This window comes from Delphinus delphis, chromosome 7, assembly GCF_949987515.2.
Source record: "Delphinus delphis chromosome 7, mDelDel1.2, whole genome shotgun sequence".
In the NCBI taxonomy this organism is placed as follows: domain Eukaryota; kingdom Metazoa; phylum Chordata; class Mammalia; order Artiodactyla; family Delphinidae; genus Delphinus; species Delphinus delphis.
The window spans coordinates 29,552,366-29,574,133 of record NC_082689.1 but is presented as its reverse complement, the minus strand read 5'-3'; the positions used below and the strand labels follow the sequence as shown (position 1 = coordinate 29,574,133).

The 21,768-nt window shown below is 35.8% G+C and overlaps 1 protein-coding gene across 2 annotated transcripts in view; it reads left to right on the top strand.

Moving 5' to 3' along the window:
• ADAM23 (ADAM metallopeptidase domain 23) overlaps nt 1-21,768 on the top strand; it is a 163,687-nt gene that overhangs the window by 94,478 nt on the left and 47,441 nt on the right. For both annotated transcript variants that reach the window (XM_060016230.1, XM_060016229.1), the window contains exons 4-11: nt 3,029-3,111; nt 4,148-4,211; nt 8,304-8,376; nt 9,181-9,257; nt 10,946-11,011; nt 18,008-18,079; nt 20,200-20,363; nt 21,383-21,467. In XM_060016230.1, coding sequence (XP_059872213.1) covers nt 3,029-3,111; nt 4,148-4,211; nt 8,304-8,376; nt 9,181-9,257; nt 10,946-11,011; nt 18,008-18,079; nt 20,200-20,363; nt 21,383-21,467 — 684 coding nt within the window. The remainder of the gene's footprint in view (nt 1-3,028; nt 3,112-4,147; nt 4,212-8,303; nt 8,377-9,180; nt 9,258-10,945; nt 11,012-18,007; nt 18,080-20,199; nt 20,364-21,382; nt 21,468-21,768) is intronic.

The window sequence follows — 21,768 nt, the reverse complement described above, 5'->3', positions numbered from 1 at the left end:
TTGGTGTGACACAAGGTGCTAAATAACTGGTTTGATGGAATTTACAGTTACCTATGGTTGTTTTTAGAATCATGGGAAGAGTCTGAAATTTAATTGCCGAGTATCGACCTGGATTCTCAAATTACTGAAAGGTGTGATACCATTTGTGCTTATAAGTTCCAGAGTTGAAAATGCAGATAGAACTTGGCATATTATATAGAAGTCATTACTTATATACAGAGTTGCTCTTTGAGAACGGAAAAGCAATCCTTTACAAAATAGTAAAAATATTAGAATACCAATTTTAGAAACCAACATTGAAAGTGTGTATTATAGTTACTAAAAGGAAACAAACTGAGTTGGTTGGGGAGTGGTGATTTGATGTGTGGGTGACCCCCTTTAGGCACTTAAGTAGCCTCTGAGGCTATTGTAATACACTTTAATAAGCAGTGATCAAGATAAATGTAAATCATTAATAAAAAGTCAAAGTCAGTATTCTCTTTAAGGAATTTGTGATTAACATATACACACTACTGTATATAAAATAGGTAACCAACAAGGACCTGCTGTATAGCACAGGGAACTATATTCAATATTTTGTAATTACCTATATGGGAAAAGAATCTGAAAAAAATGAGATATATATGTATGTATAACTGAATCCCTTTGCGATACACCTGAAACTAACACAACATTGTAAATCAACTATACTTCAATATAAAATAAATAAATAAATAAAAGAAAACAAAGAGGAAGCTTCTGGTTAGGCAATGTGGATTCAGTGCTTATATTTATCTCAATTTCCTGATAATAAGCCACTCAAATAACAGTTAAGGAATTTTAAAAAGGGTGTAAACAAGGATAAAGACAAGAGAAGAGATGACAGCTGACCAGAGGTGTCTGTAAAATTGTAGGTGATAGAAAGCAGATGGATGAGGGTTTTTTCTTGCTTTGCTAAGTTCCACTGGGACAAAACCAAGCAGAACAAAGCCAGCTTGTGTCTCTGCACCCAGAAAGCCCCAGGAATCGAAGGTGCCAGAAAACAGAAAGATTGGTTGAAAGTCTACATAGAGAAGGTACTAAATTCCTGATCTTCTCCTTACCCCAGATAGACAGGCAGCCATTCCTTCTCTACTCTGGTAGAAGAGCTCAGCTTGTAGAGAAAAATGGAAAGGAGGGGGGTTATCAGAGAAATAATAGAAGTTTCCCAGAACTGAAGTGCATGCATTTTCCTTTTACTTTCCGGTGTACAGCAAAGTGATTCAGTTACATATATTATACATATAGCCATTCTTTTTCAGATTCTTTTCCCATATAGATGATTACAGAATATTGGGTAGAGTGCATTTTCTGGATTCAAAGGTGCCACAGAGTGCCCAGTGCAATCAGTAAGCAAAGTCCCCACTGAGGCACATCCTGAGATTTTGTGAAAACGGGTGTGAATAGAATTTCCTACAGTCTTCTTGAAAGGGGAAAAATAGATTGTATAGACAGCGTCAACAATTAGAATAATTTCCAGTTCTCAACAGCAACATTAGAAGCTTGAAGACTGTGCACAATTCCTTTGAAACGCTGAGAGAAAATAATTGTCTATCTAAAATTCTCTACCCACCCACAAGATCAATCTAGGGTGAAGATAGGAAAAGGGGTTTTCAAACATGCAAATTCTCATCAAATTTATCTTCTACAAACACTTTTTCAACAAATTACCAGGGGATGTATACCTCCAGGAAAGGGGGCCATGAATGGAGAAGACATGGGATCTAGGATTCAATACAGAAAGGGGACAAAGGAGTTCCCAGGATGATGCTATAGATAAGTCCTGTAAAGCAGCTGTGCATCAGGCCCGGCAGGAGGGTGAAGCAAGAGGGGTGTCTCCAGGAACAAAACGATGTGATAAATTACCTGATGTGCTTGACCATACTTAGAAGAGTTATAGATAATGTTTTAGATAACAGGGTCTATGTACGTGCTAAATACATGGAAAACCAAAGAAGAAAATAAAAGTTCTCGAAAAAATTTAAAATGGAGCAAAAAAGACAATGTAGAGTGGCATTGTGGCACAGCTATGAACAATATGTGCATAGTCATAACACAAACACTAAATATCAATTTGACCAAAAGTCTGTGATGTGTGTTGGAATGTATGGGGGGCGAGAGGGGATTTCAAGATTCTATATTAGGAAGGTAATTTCTAAAGTGAAATAAATCAGGACATAACAGTATAAATATTCCATTCAGAAATACATCGGTGGGCTTCCCTGGTGGCGCAGTGGTTGAGAGTCCGCCTGCCGATGCAGGGGACATGGGTTCGTGTCCCGGTCTGGGAGGATCCCACATGCTGCGGAGCGGCTGGGCCCGTGAGCCATGGCCACTGAGCCTGTGCATCCGGAGCCTGTGTTCGCAACGGGAGAGGCCACAACAGTAAGAGGCCCGCGTACCACAAAAAAAAAAAAAAAAAAAAAGAAAGAAATGCATTGGTAAACAACAGAAGAAACAGCTAAAAGTGTTAAAAATGTGTCGATGGTGAGAGAAAGCGACAGGAAACTGCTGTGTTGTTTAAAACAGTCCTCGCAGTTACTATTTGCCTTTGAAAACTAAGTTCGTATATTATTTCTAAAAAAATTAAAAAACTGATTTTAAAGGGTAAGAAAGCAAATCCCCAAGCTTTGTGTAGTTTTCCATAAAAAAATGATTCTAAACAGCACCTTTGGGGGCCTCTCCTCAGTGATGTAGAAGACTTTATTCCCTAACAGTATCTGGTAAGTGTCTACTCCCTCACATGCTTAGGAAAGGTATATAAGTTGTTTCAGTTGCATTGGTGTCCTATTCCTCTGTTAAAGGCTTTTCTCCTTCATTACATTGAATATACACCTGCTTCTTATAGAAAAGTTGAAAAATTGCCTAGTGCTCTTTGAGATTTCCTATCAAACAGGAGGAGTTTCTAGGATCATCCTTGCCTTTCTTTTTGCTTTACAGAATCATCCCAAAGAGTGAATCGTGATGGAGAAAGCATAATTTGTCAATGAAATCTTCTTCTGCATTGCAGGGTGGAGAGCACTGTTATTACCATGGAAACATCAGAGGTATCAAGGACTCCAGGGTGGCTCTGTCGACCTGCAATGGACTTCAGTATGTGGGACTGTCATTGGGAGAATGAACTTGGTTTCACCCATTCACCCTTTCCATCTTGTCTTTCATAGTTATTTTAGTGACTCTTCTGTACCAGTCCTGGGTTAGAGAGTGGATGTGGAGTCATGAACAAGGAGGGCAAAGTCCCTGCTCTCTTAACACATAGAGTTTGCCAGTGATATAGAGATTAAACAAATGATTGTACAGATTATTATTTAATTGCCATTTTGGTGGGTACTGTGAAGGGGAAGGACAGGGACTTTTGGGATGACCGACCCTAGTCCAGAAAGGTTTCCCAGAGGTATCCCCCAGAGGAACTATCACTCAGCATAACCTAAGGATAAGCAGGAGGTGGCCAGGCAAGGGTGGGGTTCGAAAGAGAGGAGCCCATGCTTCGACTTTCAGGAAGGCTCTTAAGAAACATCTGTAGGTGCCTTTTAGACTTGAACACAGTAACACTTGATGTAAAGGTCTTTTGTGGCCGTGTGATGAAAGGGATCTTGAAAATCCTATCTCCACACTTTATAAAAAATCCTGTCTCTTAAATGCGATTTTCAACACAGAGTCTTAATGGAAATTCGCAACTTGCAAGCGTAAAGATACTTCTGTTTGCCTCTTCAGAATCAGGTGGTTTTAGCTTTTTCTTATACATGAAGAACCTGTCTATTTTCTACCAGATGATATTGGATTTGCGTAACAAATTTGTGCTAGTTGTACATGGTTCTGTAATAATAACTTGAGATACTGGAACAGCATGAATAGTTCTATCCCAGTTTAATCTTCTTATCTGTCCATTTAATTTCAAAACTAATTATGCCAGGTATAACGTGTATGCTCTTGATGTACACTTTTTACACTCTCTGTAGCCTATACGCTGTCTAGTGCAGTGGTGGGACCACAGGGTGATTCCATGCAGGTATGTGAATTTGATTTGGGACAGTATAAAGGTATTTATTCAGATACACTCTTTATCTTTAAAGACATACTATGTTTGCTATATTTGTTAACTCTCTCCTCCTGTGGTTTCTTTTCACAGTGGCATGTTTGAAGATAATACCTCTGTGTATATGATAGAACCACTGGAGCTGGTTCATGATGAGGTGAGTCTGACTGTGACATCAGTTTCCTTATGGTTTCCTTTTCCTTACTTTTCCAGCATCTTTGTTTTTGAGCAATAAAGAGACAATCCGGTAGATTTCAAAGTGCGTTTATCTATAGCACCTTATTTCACACTTGGACTGATACCATGAGTTTTGAAGCTTAAGTTACACATCCCAGGTCACATATCAGTAAGGCATGGTAAGAGGCATCAAACCTAGGTTTTCTAAAGCTAAGACCAGTTCTTTCCAGTCTACTGAAAGCAGAGAGGATGCTCTATTTTGTACTGACCACCTTGTTTTCCTTTAAGCTAGCTTTTATTCTCACGGTCTTTAGATAATTGTATGACTGTAAGCAAGTACATAACTTTTGTGAGTCTAAGAATCTTCAGTGGGGAAATCTGTGGGGTGAACTATGATTATATTATACAATATTTAGTTTTCTTTTGAGATAGGGGAGAAAATAATGTTAGGAGTCATGTACAGGCCAGCAACCTAGATAAGAAATCAAGAAGGCATTATGCTGAGTGAAATAAATCAGCCAGGGAAAAACAAATACTGTATAATTTCACTCACATGTAGAATCTAAAAAAACTGAACTCACGTAAACAGAGAATAGATTACTGGTTACCAGAGGCCAGTGGGGGAAATGAGTGAAGGTGGTCAAAAGGTACAAACTTCCAGTTATAAGATAAATTCTGGGGATGTAATGTACAACATGTAACTATCGTTAACAATACAGTATTGTATATTTGAAAGCTGCTAAGAGAATAGATTTTAAACGTTCTCATCACAAGTAAAAAATGTGTAACTATGGGAGGTGGAGGTGATGGATGTTAGCTAAACTTATTGTGGTGATTATTGTGTAATATATACATATATCAAATCATTATGTTGTACACTTTAAATGTATCCAATGCTATATTTCAATAAGATCTCCAATAAAACTGGAAAAAAAGTAAATCATGTACTCTAACCATGTTGCTCACTAATAGAAGGCAACCAAATTTAATATTAAATATATATATTAAAAAATATTGTAATGAAGGCTTTCTACATACTGGGTAGTATTTTAGGTGCTGGGGATACAGTGGTGAACAAAATAGACACAGAGCCTGAGCCTAGTAGGGCTTGCTATCTACAGGGGCAGAGACAGGAATAAATAGGTGAATAAGTAATTGCATATGGTATGTTATATAGTGCATGCTAAGGAGAAAAAATGAAGCCAGGAAAGTGGAGAGGAGAGTTAAAATTTATATTTTAACACACAGTAAGGTGGTGAGTTTTGAATGAAGACCCTCGGGAAATTAGGGGGCTGGAAAAGCATTGCAGGAGAAGAGCAAATGCAAAGGCCCTGAGGCAGGAGTATTCCCAGTGTGTTCTAGGAACTGTGAGGAACCCAACTAGGTTGGAGAGGAGCAGACAGGGGAGAATGGTAGGAGGTGAAGGCACTAAGATGTAACAGTAGGGGAGTCATATCAGTGAAAAGAACTGCTAATGGGAAAAGAATATTTTGAAAGTGATATAGTCAGGATATTGCAATCATTGATGGGGAGCAGAAAATGTTTTGTTTTGTTTTGTTTTGTTTTTGCGGGCCTCTCACCGTTGTGGCCCGGAGCACAGGCTCGAGACGCGCAGGCTCAGCGGCCATGGCTCATGGGCCCAGCCGCTCCGCGGCATGTGGGATCTTCCTGGACTGGGGCACGAACCCGTGTCCCCTGCATCGGCAGGCGGACTGTCAACCACTGCGCCACCAGGGAAGCCCTTGTTTTTTTTTTTTAATCTTTAGAGATTTCAAATGTAGACAAAATAATTTTGAGACAGGAAATAGTCATTCAGGCTATTGACAAGAACAGTTGACAAATGTTTATTTTCTTTATGTTGCTGTGCATGTGTGAATATGGGGTAATTTCAAATTTGAGGCAGGAAAGTCATTAAGTTTTAAATGTTTTATGTTTGAATAAACCAGTATTATTTTTCAACTAGTAATTATAAAAATTACCAGATAATGAAGGCCATCCCACCTAGATAAAGACATTTTGATTAAGTAAAATATTTTTCCCCTACTCCAATTGTAGGTAGACAACCTGTACACAGCAAAATTATTTGACTCATCAAGCAAAAAATTGACTTTGATTTCTGGCATTGATTAATGGCCCTGTGACTCTAAAACAAAACAAAGCAAAACAAAAACAAAGAACAAAACAAAAAACCCAAAATAACAACTCCCTAAGCCTTGAGTTTTTAAATAGGTAAAATGAGATACTTTTTCATTACATCCCTAGTAGGGCAATTTTACACATTTGATGAATTAATAAATATATGTGACTATGTCTATTAAACTCTTGAAGAGATTTATAAACTGTTACTATCATAATGTTTAAAGCATTGCTTTTGCATTGTTAAACCCATAATCATATTCTTTAGGAGCTGATTGTTATATACTTCATGACTTTTCTTTTTTGCCTTCCTTTTTTACTGCCTGCCTTTCATTCATGATGTAGTGATTACATAATCATGTAATGATTTATCCTCATTTTCATCATGAGTAGAGGGAAAGGAGCACTGCTTGAAACTTTAAATTAGTCAGTTTTTAAAATTATGTTGCTAGTTGTGAGTTTCATCACTCTATGTATCTTTCTTTTCACCTGATACCAGAATTAAGAGTTTAGTCTACTTGAATTTAGATTTTTAAAAAAAATACAGTCCATTAAAAAACAAAACTTTTATTTATTTATTTAGACCGTGTTGGGTCTTCGTTGCCACACGCGGGTTTTCTCTAGTTGCGGCGAGCGGGGGCTACTCTTCGTTTTGGTGCGCGGGCTTCTCATTGTGGTGGCTTCTTTTGTTGCGGAGCACGGGCTCCAGGTGCACGGGCTTCAGTAGTTGTGGCGCACGGGGTTAGTTGCTCTACGGCATGTGGAATCTTCCCGGTCCAGGGCTCGAACCTGTGTCTCCGGCATTGGCAGGCGGATTCTTAACCACTGTGTCACCAGGGAAGTCTGAATTTAGATGTTTGATGTTTAGTTTATTATTATTATTAATTTTAGTATGCTTTATAATAAGTCCAGTAATATGGATCAAGTATTTATAGTAAGAATTCATGTTATTTCTCAAGTAATAAATAAAGAGCAAAACTTTTCATTATTGTAAGTCTTTTATGTAATCTATTAAGAACACTTTTTAAAATAACTTTTCTGATTATAAAACACTGTAAGGAATTTGGAAAAGCAAATTAAGCAAATACTTAACCAAATAGTAATTATCCATTATCCCATCCCCCAGAGATAACTTCTCCTCACCTTTCAGTGTACATTCTTCCAGTTTTTCAATGTTATGTTCCCATATTTTCAAAAATAAATTAGATCATTATTTTGTAATATAATTTTAACTCAACAGTGTATCTCTCTGAGCCTCAATATTTTAATTTGTAAAATGGGGATAAAATATGCACTGTATGGAGTTCTCGTGAGGATTAAATTGGCTGGCACACACTATGCACTCAGTAATGGAAGCTAATAGTAGTGATGGAAATAAGACTTTTCTAAAAGTATAGTATCTAGGGCACAGGATATGAATATTTTCAAGATTGTTGATAGAATTGCTAAATTTCTCTCTGAACTATGCTACCAATTTACTCCTACCAGCAGCGTGAAAGTGTTTTGCCTTGCAACTATAATTGACTAGAGTTATCATAATTTTTAAACCTTTGCCAACTTGATGTCAGTAATTGGTATATCTTTTTATTTGCATTTTGAAGGAGTGTTCAAGTAGTATTTACCTTTTAAAAAATACATTCATTGCCCATTTGTATTTTTTTCTTGTGAATTTCCTATTCATGGCTTTGAAGAAAGCCAAAGTTTAAGAGTAGCTAATGAAACTATGCTTTTATCTAAACTGGGGAAACTGGATGATGCTCTATTTTATTTAAAATTCAAGTTTCAATAAACCATCTACTTTTCATTTTTGATAACTAACACATCAGCATATAAGTGTTTCCATTTTAGGAAAGATGTTATAGAAAGTGCTAACACTGTTCCGTAGAGGTGTGATCACATCTTGCTTTTTAATTGACTACAATTGTTTTTGTTTCAGAAAAGCACAGGTCGACCACACATCATTGAGAAAACCTTGGCAGGACAATATTCTAAGCAAATGAAGAATCTCAGTAAGTTTTAATTAAAGAAGCCACTCTATTTTATGTACTAGAGGCTTGACTTGGAGCTCAGTTGCACATGCAGGCTTGTTGGGAAATGGAGTAGGTTTGAGATCTGGAGTGAGCAGTGTGGGTGGGCAGTGGCGTGAACTGTGGCTTTAATGTAATGAAGCATGGAGAGTCATTTCTGATGGAAAGACTGAAATATGAAGCCCAGAAGTAAAGCTGTGTTAGGAACTGGAGAGTGTGGCCAGATTTAACAGAGTGATTTACAGGGAGGTCCATCCTTAGATTTTCCTGGAAGTTTGCTGCTCTTTAACCAGCTTGGAGTGTCTTATGCTCTTGTCCTGTGGCATCTCAAGCATGCTGATGTGGCAAAAGCTTCTTCTGGATTATTGGAGTATGTGATGTTACTTCTGTATATTAATACCTAAAATCTTTAGTAATTTATGCAAAAGCTTATGCCAGACATTATTTTTAATTCTAAACTGAATTAAGCATAGTAGAATTCTTCTAAATTTTCAGATATCCAGGGTCAGGTGGTTGTAGATGAAATACGCATACTCCAAGGAGTCTTGAATAGCTCGTAAAGTTTTTCATGAGGTTTGGAAGAAAATTATACCTTTAAATTATATTAATATTTGTGACTAAACATGTGAAATATTTAATGATTGGTGTGCTTTTTTCACCTTAGTTTATTTTGATTTTGAGATGACAAATGCTATCAGTGCTACTTTTCCTTCATATATTTTAAAAACATTCTCCCATCGAAATGCAGTCAAACATAAATTTGGGTATTTTTTTTCTTTTGCACAGGTATGGAAAGCAGTGACCAGTGGCCCTTCCTATCTGAATTACAGTGGTTGAAAAGGAGAAGGAAGAGAGCAGTGAATGTGAGTGTGGCATTGAGTCGTAGGCCGGGCTCTTTCACTCAAATTGTGTGCCTGTCATCACACTGTGGCTAAGTGTACCTAAAACGGTTTAGATTTGGGCAATTTCCTCTTACAAACAAAACCCAAAACAAAAATACCCTATGACTTGAGTCTTATGGGCATGGTGCTTTTTATTCAGCTTTCCCTGTAAGTGATACAAACTGATTTTGATGTTCTATGAACCCTGAAGGCATCTGAAGAATGTATTGTTTTCAAAGCATTTTTCTTATGAAAATTGCAGTGCATTTTTTCTGTTGAAAGTAGAGCAGGCTTTTTATTTGTTTATTTTTTTCTGGTATGACTTATCATATAAAATGATCTACTAACAAAAAAGTAGGGGAAGAGTTAGGTTTTGAAATGTTGACTAATCATGCCTATTTGTATTTCTTTTCAAATTAAAAACAGTTATACCACACTTTGAAGCTGGATGTGTTTTTCTGAACAGAATAAATCTCTTTGACCATTAGTATCATGATAGTTACTAAATAAGAATCATGTAATTATATAATCAACAACTGTCATAGAGCTCCCATGTATTGATAAATGTATAGGGGCTTTGTAACTGAAATTATCTTCCTAGTCTATTTCATAATAGATTAGAAAGCTGTAATGATGGGGACTGTTTAGTAATTACATGGTGAATGCTATGTAACCGAAAATTAATTCCATGGCATATAGATTACATGGTAATTTGCTAGATAACTTAATGAGTAATTATTCTGAAAATTGCACACTTTAGATAATGTTTTGCTGAATGTACTTTTGTGAAAAAATTAGACCACCAGCCATCAAAAACTTGGTTGTAGGTCAAATCATCCTCTTTTATGAGCCTGTCTTTGTATTATGGTGATTATGGAAACAACTTTTTTTAACTTAGAGATCTCTTTTTGCTTACTCTTGAAGATGCAGTTGGTAATAAGTTTTATATAGGCTATTGATGTTTCACTACAGCCCGCCCCTATCAAATACAACTGATCAATGCTCATGTACTCTTCCAACTATGAAAAAGAAATAAAAGTCCAAACGACAGCTAAAATCCTTAGCCCTTGCTCTTAAAGGATTATCTAGTAGTAATCAAAATTTAGAAGAATTCAGAATATTGTAACTGTCAACATTTGTTCCTTTGAGAAGTTGTGTGGTTAAGAATTAATACATTATTATGAGAACTTCACTCCACTGAATTAAGGTTTCTATATGATTACATTGGTACCTGTTCCAGATGTACTGTGCTATTCTAATTAAAGTTTTGTGCAGTTTTTCTTTGAAGTTTTGAGTAGATGTGAATATTTTTATCGTATCCTAATGCCAAAGAAATTGAGATTTATTTATTTTAACAGAATTACACTGAAAATTTTTCTCTAGAATATTTTTACATATAAAAATCAAATAAAAACAACATGAGCTCTCTCTATCTGGATGAATACTTTAATGATAATTAAATACAGTTCTTTTCTGAATACTTGTATGTTTACCCACACTTTACAGTCACTATTTTTTTCATTTCCCTGACCAAGTTTCTTTGAGGATGTTCATAAAGTGAGCAGCAAAGAGTTCTTCTGAAATTCAAAGTCAGTCTACCACTTAACAGTCAGCATCAGAGATATTTTCTATCAACCACCATTCTGACCACATATTTTTATTTTCCACAGCCATCCCGTGGTGTGTTTGAAGAAATGAAATATTTGGAACTTATGATTGTTAATGATCACAAAACGGTAAGAATATAGAATCAATGAATTTTAGATCTGACAGCTTACTTAAGAAAGAATAATAATCTTTTGTTAACTTTGGTCAAAATAAAATGTGATTCAGTGCTTAAAAGACATATGAAAACAATTATTGTCCTCCATTGGCCCTTCCTGAAGATAAAGTAGGAACTTTCTTAACCATACTCTGCTTAACCATTTCCCTTATAAAATATCTTGGTTGATACCATATGACCCAGCAATTCCACTATTGAGCATATACCCAGAGAAACCATAATTCAAAAAAACACTGCACCCCAATGTTCATAGCAGCACTATTTACAATAGCCAGGACATGGAAGCAACCTAAATGTCCATTGATAGAGGAATGGATAAAGAAGATGTGGTACATATACACAATGGAATATTAATCAGCCATAAAAAGGAATGAAACTGGGTCATTTGTAGAGATGTAGATGGACCTAGAGAGTGTCATAAAGAGTGAAGTAAGTCAGAAAGAGAAAAGCAAATATCGTATAATAATGCATTTATGTGGAATCTAGAAAAATGGTATAGATGATCTTAGTTGCAAAGCAGAAATAGAGACACAGACGTAGAGAACAAATGTATGGATACCAAGGGGGAAAGGGGTGGGGTGGGAGGAATTGGGAGACTGGGATTGACACATATACATTATTGATACCATGTATAAAATGGACAACTGATGGGAACATGCTGTATAGCACAGGGAACTCACCTAGAGCACTGTGGTAACCTAAATGGGAGGGAAGTCCAAAAGGGAGGGTATATCTGTATGTGTATGGCTGATACATTTTGTTGTGCAGTGGAGGCGAACACAACATTCTAAAGCAATCATACTCCAATAAAAATTAATTAAAAAATAATAGAGTTAAAAAAAATATCTTGGTTGAAGCCTAGAGCATTCTGAAGGGTCTTGGTCAGTACGCTATTTGCTAATATAGTTGTATCCACAGAGGCAGATGGCCGACTGAATCCATTGTAATGTACTGCACCAGATTATATAAGGCTCTTGAGCGTCAGTGGATTTTGGCATCTTTGGGGCTCCTGAAACCAATCCCCCTCGGATACTGAGGGACAGCTGTATACTCAGTACTTGTGCTGTGCTGGTAAATGTTTAATACCTGGCTCTCTGAAAAAAAACCCCTTGATTTATAATGTTTGTTTATATCCATGGTGTAAATACTCCCACCATGGCTGATTTCAAGCTACCAAAGTGAGGTCGTTAAATGAGGACCTGGGAAAAGATGCATCCATTTGAATCCTGAACTGGTGGGAGCTGGCTCCAGCAACCCACTGCCCCACTTTCCAAACTGTTTAGGCCACTTGTAATTTTTGTTGTAATTACATAATTTAATTTTTTAAATTGTATAAACTAAGACAAAGAGTAATTTGCTTTATGAAAACTAAGTTACATTTCTGGAGAGACTTTATAAAGGTGAGACTCTTAAGACATACCCAAGAGTCAGGTATAGGTGAAAAACTTGTGAAAGATTGCAGCACAAATTCTGATTGCTTTGCAAATATCTTGAAGTCCTTGTTTTTCTTTAAGGAGATCAAAATTAGATTAGTAGACTATAGAATAAGGTTGTGTTTCATACAAAAATGAAAAAGTGAAATTCTAATCAGTAGAAAAGACCTTGAAACCACACATTTTTTAAAATGATGATTTAATTTATATTTAAACTTTTGTCTCTACTTTAGCAGGTGTTTTCTCTTAATTACCAAGCACTGGTTCAATTATGCTGAACATGAAGTTATGCAATAGCATACCTCTTAGTATGGTATGCAGATTTATTTTCTGTACCAGTAGCTTTTAAGTACATTGCTTGAGATATGTCAGTAAGAACCAGAATTATTGGAATTACATACAATTAAAAAAAAAAAGAATTACATACAATTTAGGACAGATCTTCCCTGATAGGAAGGAAAACCAAATGGGTAGGTAGCCGTTTTAGATAATGAAGGCTAAACTATGAGTTTCTGATGGACATTAATTTCCTCGAAACCCCAAGATAACTTTTTCATCTGAATTATTTTTGGTGATTGGGACATTGAGATTTTGTCCAGCTGCTTCTCAGTCCTTAACATTGTGGCATGTTGTGAAATTATGGCTTTAGAGGTTAAACTTTTTCCAACATCCAATATATACTTTTAAAGTAGTGAAAATAGTTAAGATATATACAGTGCCTTTAAATTCACAAAGTGCATTCACATACAGCTGGTAATTGTTAGAAGAATTCTCCAACCCATGACTTGTAATTCCAAATCTCTTGTTCTACCAAATCTCTATTAGGAAAATACATGAAGCCATTAATCAGAGAGCAGATTTCAGTAACTATACAAATAGGAAACGATAATTTTTTAAACATTATATATATTTCGAATTTATTTGTAAATCTTTTAAAATGGGAAGCATTTAAATAATCTTGTCTTTATCTTATGAATAGTAAAATAATGCCCTCCTTTAAAATATTGTTTTTGTAAATAGAAAATTTCTAATATTATACCGTATAGTCTGTGATAAAGTTACGTTATTTAGGCTACCAGATATTTTAATGGTAAATTTTGATAATTTGTTTTATTATTATTATTAAAATGAGTGAGAACTAGGAATGTATACATTTATCTTTGAAACCAGAAAAAAACCCTGTAATTTGTACTGATAAATCTGGAGGGAATACATGTTAGGAAATGAAAAAAAAATGGAAGCCTTTATTATTGAGTGATAATAATGCCTAAAGTAGAAGGAAATTACCTAAGAAGACTTCTATTGTTTTTTTTTAATTGAAGTGTAGTTGATTTACAGTATTTCAGGTGTACAGCAAATTGATACAGTTACACAGATTCTTTTCCATTATAGGTTATTACAAGGTATTAAATATAGTTCCCTGTGCTATACAGTAAGTCCTTGTTAGATTTCTACTATTTTAATACATATTGCATCATGCAATAGAACTACATAGATTCCTTTTCCTTTAAGACCAGGTTATACTCTAGTCCATAATAGTCCCAAATAAGTGTGTCATTTTATAAGAATTTTTTTTTCTTTTGAGAGTTGAGAAAAGTTCATTTTTAAAGGTGTGCTTTATATGAGATGAAGATTGTTTCTGAATTTGAATGCTTCAAAGAAGGGATGGATCAGAGTACTTAAATTCATGTGTTGAAAGTAAAACTAAACTAGAATAATTGACATCTATTCTTTAATAACTGGAGATTTGCTATTGGATTTTAAAATGTCATCCCACTGACTGTACTCGTTTTATAATCTTTGTGCTAGATGAGGCAGCACACTTATTTTGATAACTATCACCCTCAGGTTGAAAGTCAAGCTCTAATTTTAATTTTTTTCAAAAAGCAAATACCTTAAGGATTGTGTTTATTCAGATAGGAAAAGCAAATTTGGCACTTTAAATGTAAATTACTTTCAGTGATCGGAAAATGTGGAAATAAATTCTATCATAAATGGTGATTTCACGTTTTTCTTTGTAAAATTAATTCTCATTCATGAAGAAAGTAGAAACATTTTGCCTACGTTTACATTCACACTTACCTCTTTAATTCAGAGTAACCTTTCTGAAAAAATGCAGATATCTTATTTTGAACAAGCATCATATATTATCAGTAGCTTTCAATTAGAAAAGAAAAATCCCTCAATTTTGTATAAAGCATTTTAGTAGCAGGCTGGCAGAGTCCAATTTGTGAGCCAATTAAAGCCTTATAGCGGTCTGCCAAACATTTCTTTGAGCCATTTCGCCTCAATATAAATATTAAAAACCTTATTCTATTAGAAAATTAGTTGAAATATTTTAAAGTGCATGAAAAACAAATGTTTTTCTTACATTGTTGCTATATCCTTATGTATATAGGTGCAAATAGGAAAGGATAGCTCATATATTTTTTAATTTAAACCTTATTTGGTTTTCCTTATTTGAAAGCCACTATATTTTATAGGAACCCAACATATTATGATTTCTCATCAATAATCATGATTTACTAGGAGCATACATAAACTATTTTATATGACTTGTTAACTGAACAAGTTTATCTCCTGTGTCAACCCAGGGTAAGCATTGAATTTCAGCTTTGTGATCTTGGATAAGTTATTTGTCCTCTCTGAGCCTCACTTTCCACATTTATAAAAATGGGGATAGTAAAACCTACCTCACTGAGTTGTGAGGAGCAAATATTTGTTGTAGGAGAAACACTAATGACAGACCCTAGTAAATCCTAGGTACTCAATTATATGGAATTTCAAGTGAATAAATCTAGTGGTTATTCTTTGTCCTTATCGTACTTGCCTTCTCAGTAGCATGGGAGACAGCTGATTACTCTTTCCTGTTTGAAACATTTTCTTAATCTTTTAGCTTCTATGACACAATAGTTTTCTCACCTCACTGACCATTTCTTCTTAGTCTTTTATGTCTGGCCTCTAGAGTTACGGGAGTGCCCCATAGTTTGATTTGGGGCTCTCTTTTCTTCCTATAACTCTTCCTCAAGTGATCACTTCCAGTCTTAAGTCTTTAAAGTATATCATGACTTAAATTCATCACTCTCAACTTTATACTCTAGCCTTCTGTGTTCCATAGTTCTATATTCAACTGCCTACTTGACATCTTTACTTCAGTATTGAATAGGCATCCCACATTTAACATTTCTAAATCAGAACTCTTGGTTCCCTAGTTCTAAACTGCCCTCCCCCAGTCTTTCTCATTATTTTAAATGGCACCTCCCCCACCCCCAGCTATTCAAGTTCAAAACCTAGGAGTCATGTTTTTTTCTTCTCTTTCCTTACCTTCCAACATCCTATAATGATGTCCAGCCTTCATTATTTTTTAACCTGGACTCTTGCAGCAGTTTCCCAACAGGTCTCTCTGCATGCATTCTTGACCCTTTCTAATTCACTCACCTCACAGCAGGCAGAGTGATCTTTCTAAAAAGAAAACCAGAGGGAATTCTCTGGCGGTCCAGTGGTTAGGACTCTGCGCTTCCACTGCAGTGGGCACGGGTTCGATCCCTGGTCAGGGAACTAAAAAATCCTGCAAGCCACGTGGCCAAAAATAAAGAAAATCAGAGAATTGGAAGTTATAAATATGAAATGAATGGAAAACATCACATTTTAATAGACTTTTAAAGTCCTCATTGTTTTTAACTAACATGTCATGTTTTCCATGACCCTTATACTACAAAAAGACATATCCCAAAAGGACAAATAAATGTTCAGAAGCAAAATAAAATTCATTTGAATAGATATGTAACACCACTGCATTAGGATAGGTGTCAGCTAATATTTTCCCTTTCTTTTTGTGATAAGCGCTTCTTCATGTCAGGACTTTTTTTTTTTTTTAAAGTGTACAATTCAGTGACATTTAGTACCTTCACTATGTGGTGCAATCATTACCTCTGTCTAGTTTCAAAACATTTCATCACCCCAAAGAGACTTAATGTGGAGACTTTTGCGTTTACTGTGTTGGCCAAAAAGTAAGATGTTACAGAAAGACCCGAACGAACTTTTTGGCCAACCCAATATTTTAAAGGATAGCTTTAAAGTTTCTCAGCTTGTGGAGTTTGCTAGGCAACTTAAAATGCTGAGCTCTTTACAACAACTTCTTTATGCTACGTTTAAAAAAAGCTGTTAAAAGGTCTCACTGTGTCCTCACATGGTGGAAGGGACTAGGGATCTCTCTGGAACCTCTTTTATAAGGCACTAATCCCATTCATGATGGCTCCACCCTCATAACCTAAGTACCGCTCAAAGGTCCCACGTCCTAATACCATCATTTTGAGGGTTGGGATTTCAGTATGAATTTTGGGGGCACACAAACATTCACACCATTGCAAATATTATAAATAGTCATAAATTAATGAATGCTACTAATAACACAATACTAAGTTATTGCACATTTATCATAGGTTGTCAGTATGCTCAGCAATATTAAAAAATATATATCAGATCTATAAACATTAAGACATATTCTTCATTTAAAAAACAGAGTAACAGAGTTAAAGAGAGAATGAAATGAAGGGGGTCTGACAAATTTATAATGTGAAAATGGGCAAAGGAGAAGAAAAGAATATCATGATATTCTAACGTGGAAGTAGTTTTAATCTTTATGAAGATGCATTATTTTTATAATTATAAATGAAGTCAAGTTTTAAAGACATGGTGCAAACCTGATTCAGTAGTTTTGAGGATGTTTTTCTTTCTCCTCAGCAGAGGGCATTATCCCCCTGTGGTAAACTTTAGTTTTTCAATGTCCTCTCAAAGCCATATTCATTGCAGTACTCCTTGCTAAAACTGTAGCCCTTCAGATGTTATGTAATTATTCTATTAATTTACTTTATTTTCCTAAGTGATCATAAATAACCATAAGCAACTATACACTATCGGCACACTTCAGTTCTACTTTTTGTCTCTTCTTTGTTTTGACTTCTGAGCCGTCAAAAGCAAAAGGCTTCATTTGGAGAAGGCATTCTTCTGAAAGAATATTCTAAACTGTACGACAGACGCGTTCCACATCATGGACTGAATCTGAAGTGTTGCCTAAGAAATTTTCTTGATCTTTGTATGCACTTGAATTCAAGTGAGGAGGGTGTCCAGTTGGGATTAAATTTCTTGATCTAAGCTCTTTATAAACTGGTAAAGTTCATTTCTGTGAAACAAACAAATAATAAAAAAAAGGATTGCATTTGTTAGACATTGAGACTGAATTAACAGCTTACTTCTCAAGTGTAAAGTTTCTCACTCAGAATCACTAGGCCGTCTCCGTTACCTGGAACATCATGGGTATTTTAGACAGCTATAGTTTTCCTGCCTAACAGAGAAATAAATAAGAACATCACTATATCCAAACACAGCACAAACTAAATTCTGTATTTTTAATCCCTATTTCTACGATTGCTGTCAGATTTCTATTTTTACAGAATTTTGAAATTTATCATTAAATTATGGTTTGACAGTGACTGGTATATCTTTCCCCCTCCCAGTATAAGAAGTGTCGCTCTTCTCATGCGCATACAAACAACTTTGCGAAGTCTGTGGTCAACCTTGTGGATTCTGTAAGTATCCTGGTTTTCTTGAATCTCTTTTTCCAAAGTGGAATGGTTTATATCTCTATTTGCTTACTCGCTGCTTTAGTTCTTTCTGAGACAAAAGTAAAAATGCTATCCTTATCTCATCTGGCTAATAAGAAATTATAGAGTGGTCTGCTTCATAAAGGGCAGTGTTATCAGAGTTTCAGGGGACTGTTGAGTTATTCTTGGGATCCCAAAGATGCATTGATATTGCTTCTAAGTGATGTCTAGATATTATTGTCACAAGAGTTTAGTTAGGACAAAAATACTGGAGAAAATTAGCTACCGAAAAGAGTGTAAATGAAACTTGGCAAATGAGATTTCGTTAATAATAATCAGTTGAGCTTATCTTCTTAAATATAAGGTAGAAGAACGAATAGATTGAGGTGGATTATGTTTGGAGGATATACGCAATACAAAAAAATTTTTTTTAAAAGAACCCAAATTTACTTTCTTCGTGTCCCCATAAGAATGCTTCAGACTTTATTTTTAGATGACAGAATTAAGTGCAGTCCCAAAATAAAGCTAATTTAAAACAGTAAAATGTATATCTTCTTAAAAAGACTTCTATAAATCTTTCTTATTGAGTTTTTTTCCTCCTCTCCTTCTGTCAGTTACAGAGAATGATGGTTAAGATTTTCTTCCTTTTTCCTTTAGATAGGAAATCCGTAAATGTGAATATTATTCATTACGTTCCAATAAATAATTCAATTTGACTAGTCATAAATATAGCATAGTATTTTGTGTATTCTAATGTAAAGTGCTGTTTTGCTCAGCTAAATGTATGTTTATCTGATATTTATTATATATTCCCTCTTAACTGGGAAAAAAACCTTTATAAATTGCTTAATATCTAAATGATACTTATTTTCTCTAAAGAATTGCCTTCTTTTTTGCCTTTTAAACAGTCCAAAAGTCTCCAATCATGTAAACACTCATAACATATAATACGTGGTAGGCACAGCTGAGCAGTATAAAATGGGTGCAGGGTAATAGAGTAGCTTGTAGCGTTAGGGTTGAAATTCTGAAAGCCAGTTATCACCTGCTTTATTAATTTTCTTTAATTTCAGCCCTTGTCAGTCTTCTCAGAGGAAAACTATAAATGGATATGAAAAAGAGAATATTAAACACACCTTTCCCTCTGCCCCAGCTGTTTACTTGGTAGAATCTCTGTGTTTGTCATTTCACCATGATTGAACAGAATCACATCTCGCAAAGTGTCTTTTTTATTTTGATTTACCATACAAGGTTCTGAAGCTGACCAACTAATTTGTTTTTTAAAGACATTACACTTAACTCACTCCCTGTTGTAAAATCATTATAGCTTCACGGTGATTTAGGCATGATAATCTTTCCTTTCCTCAGTGTGTTCTAAGATCATCCATTCTTTTCTTAATTAGCTTGAAAATAGGACAAAATGACAACATTCATCAAAATTGCTTACATGTGTGAATTATTTAGCTACTGGGCCAAAAGCAGAAAAAGAGAGCAGAAAATTACAATTTAAATATTGTGAGTGATGTCACCCTGTGGTGAGGGTGACATAGGTCATGTAAGTCTGCTTTTCCCTCCTTTGGCCTCAGATCGTGATTCTCTTCCACTGTTATTTTACTTTTCATACAACAAGGCTTCCAAGGGCAAAAGCCAGCCGTGGTGTTAGTGCTTGTCCAAGGATTTAGTGATCTGTTCAAATCCTGCAGGAGTAACTGGTCATATCACACTTACTCAGAACCAGTATATCAGGCGCCAACCTGTTATCTCCTATGAGGTTTGGAAGGGTGATTTTACTAAACCCTATTTTGAACTTACGTCCAGACTTTAGAATCGTGATACTCCTAGTATAGATCCCCCAGTGAGATGCCTGGCTGCTAAAGATGCTGATTTGGGATTGAAGTAACTTTGTAGGAGAGGCTGAGTTGTATGATTGTTCTTTCTTTTTGCTCTTGGAAAAGAGAAAGGAAAGAAGATTCTCTCTGATGAGCTGATTCTGACGTCGTGTTCTCCTCTCACCTCCCCTTCCTGTCCTTCCGCTGACTCTGAAACACTGATTGTGCATGTTTGACCCAGTGTTTTCCTCCTGCACCTGTCCTGTTGTATACCCTCAGATTTACAAGGAGCAGCTTAATACCAGGGTTGTCCTGGTGGCTGTAGAGACCTGGACTGAGAAGGATCATATTGACATCACCACCAACCCTGTGCAGATGCTCCACGAATTCTCCAAATACCGGCAGCGTATCAGGCAGCATGCTGACGCTGTGCATCTCATCTCGTACGTATCCCCAGCCCTTGGCTTGACGTTGATCTTTATCCCTTTATTGTATCAGTTAGGTTATATATCAATAAATCAATCCTGAACAAGTTTGAGGTTGATTCCTCTGTTACATAAGAAGCACAGAAGTAGGCTGCCCAGTGCTGGAATGGTGGTTCCACAGTCATGAGATTTACTTTCAGAGCACATCTGTACCTTCAGACTTTCCATCCTCAGGGTCAACTCATGATTCAAGGCAGCTGCTGACACTCCAGCCTTCACCACAGGCAGCAGGCATGCCAGGGAGGGAGGATTGCGAAAGGGCCCTCCTTCCAGCTGAGTTAGCTCCTTTAAAGCAGATTTCCTGAAAGCCTGCACACATCACTTTCACCAACAAATCATTTGCTAGATCTTTTTTTAAAAAATTTTTATTGGGGTATAGTTGGTTTACAATGTTGTATTAGTTTCAGGTGTACAGCAAAGTGAAAATGAACTATTGACTGAAATTGACGTTTCATCTCTAAGGAAAAGGGGTGCTTTGCTCACTTTTGATATCATAAATTGCTCCCTTCCCCCCCTGGTGGCTAAGCTGTTTTCAGACAGTCCTCTAAGGTTCTGTCCTGGGATCAAACCAACCAAAGTCCTCCTTCCTTTCTTCTCACCTGTTACTCTTTGCTTTTCTCTCAGTGTTTAATCACCAATTTACAATCATCAATATTTTGTGTAACTACTATATAGTCTCTACTAGAAAAAAGTCAAGGGCTGTGCTCTGTTTATCTTTGTGTCCTCAGTTCCTGTGCCAGTACATGATGCTTAGTTAGGTGATCAATTGATGTTTGCTCAACTGAGATTATTTAACATAACATTAATCTAAAGGTATTTATGATAACATACATTTAAAGGTATTTAAAATACAGTTTTTGATTTTCTAAAGGAGGGTTGGTTTGGGGTATTCAGTGTAGGACAATAGACATATTTGCAGAGAGTTGAAATACAATGGTCCCTACGTTGGTTTCCTAATAGCACTTATTTTTCCTAAGGCGTGTGACATTCCACTATAAGAGAAGCAGCCTGAGTTACTTTGGAGGTGTCTGTTCTCGCACAAGGGGAGTTGGTGTGAATGAGGTAAATGTTATCAGTTTTCCTAAAATAGGGCTTTATCTGTGCATCTAGTCTCTTTCTTCCCCTTGGCCTAGCTTACTTCCCTTTTCAGGCCTGTTTTAGAATGATAATGACATTGAAACTAGAGTATGAGTGGTTCCTATTAGTAAATAGAACCCAAAGTGGTCTTTGGGTTTAGAAAAGAGGTAATTGTTTCATATCTTAATGATAGTTTTTCATATTTATCAGGCAGATGCAAGCCAAAGATTGGCCCAGAAATTTCTTGGCCTCTATAGATACGTTTTTATAAGCTTGTTTATCCTTC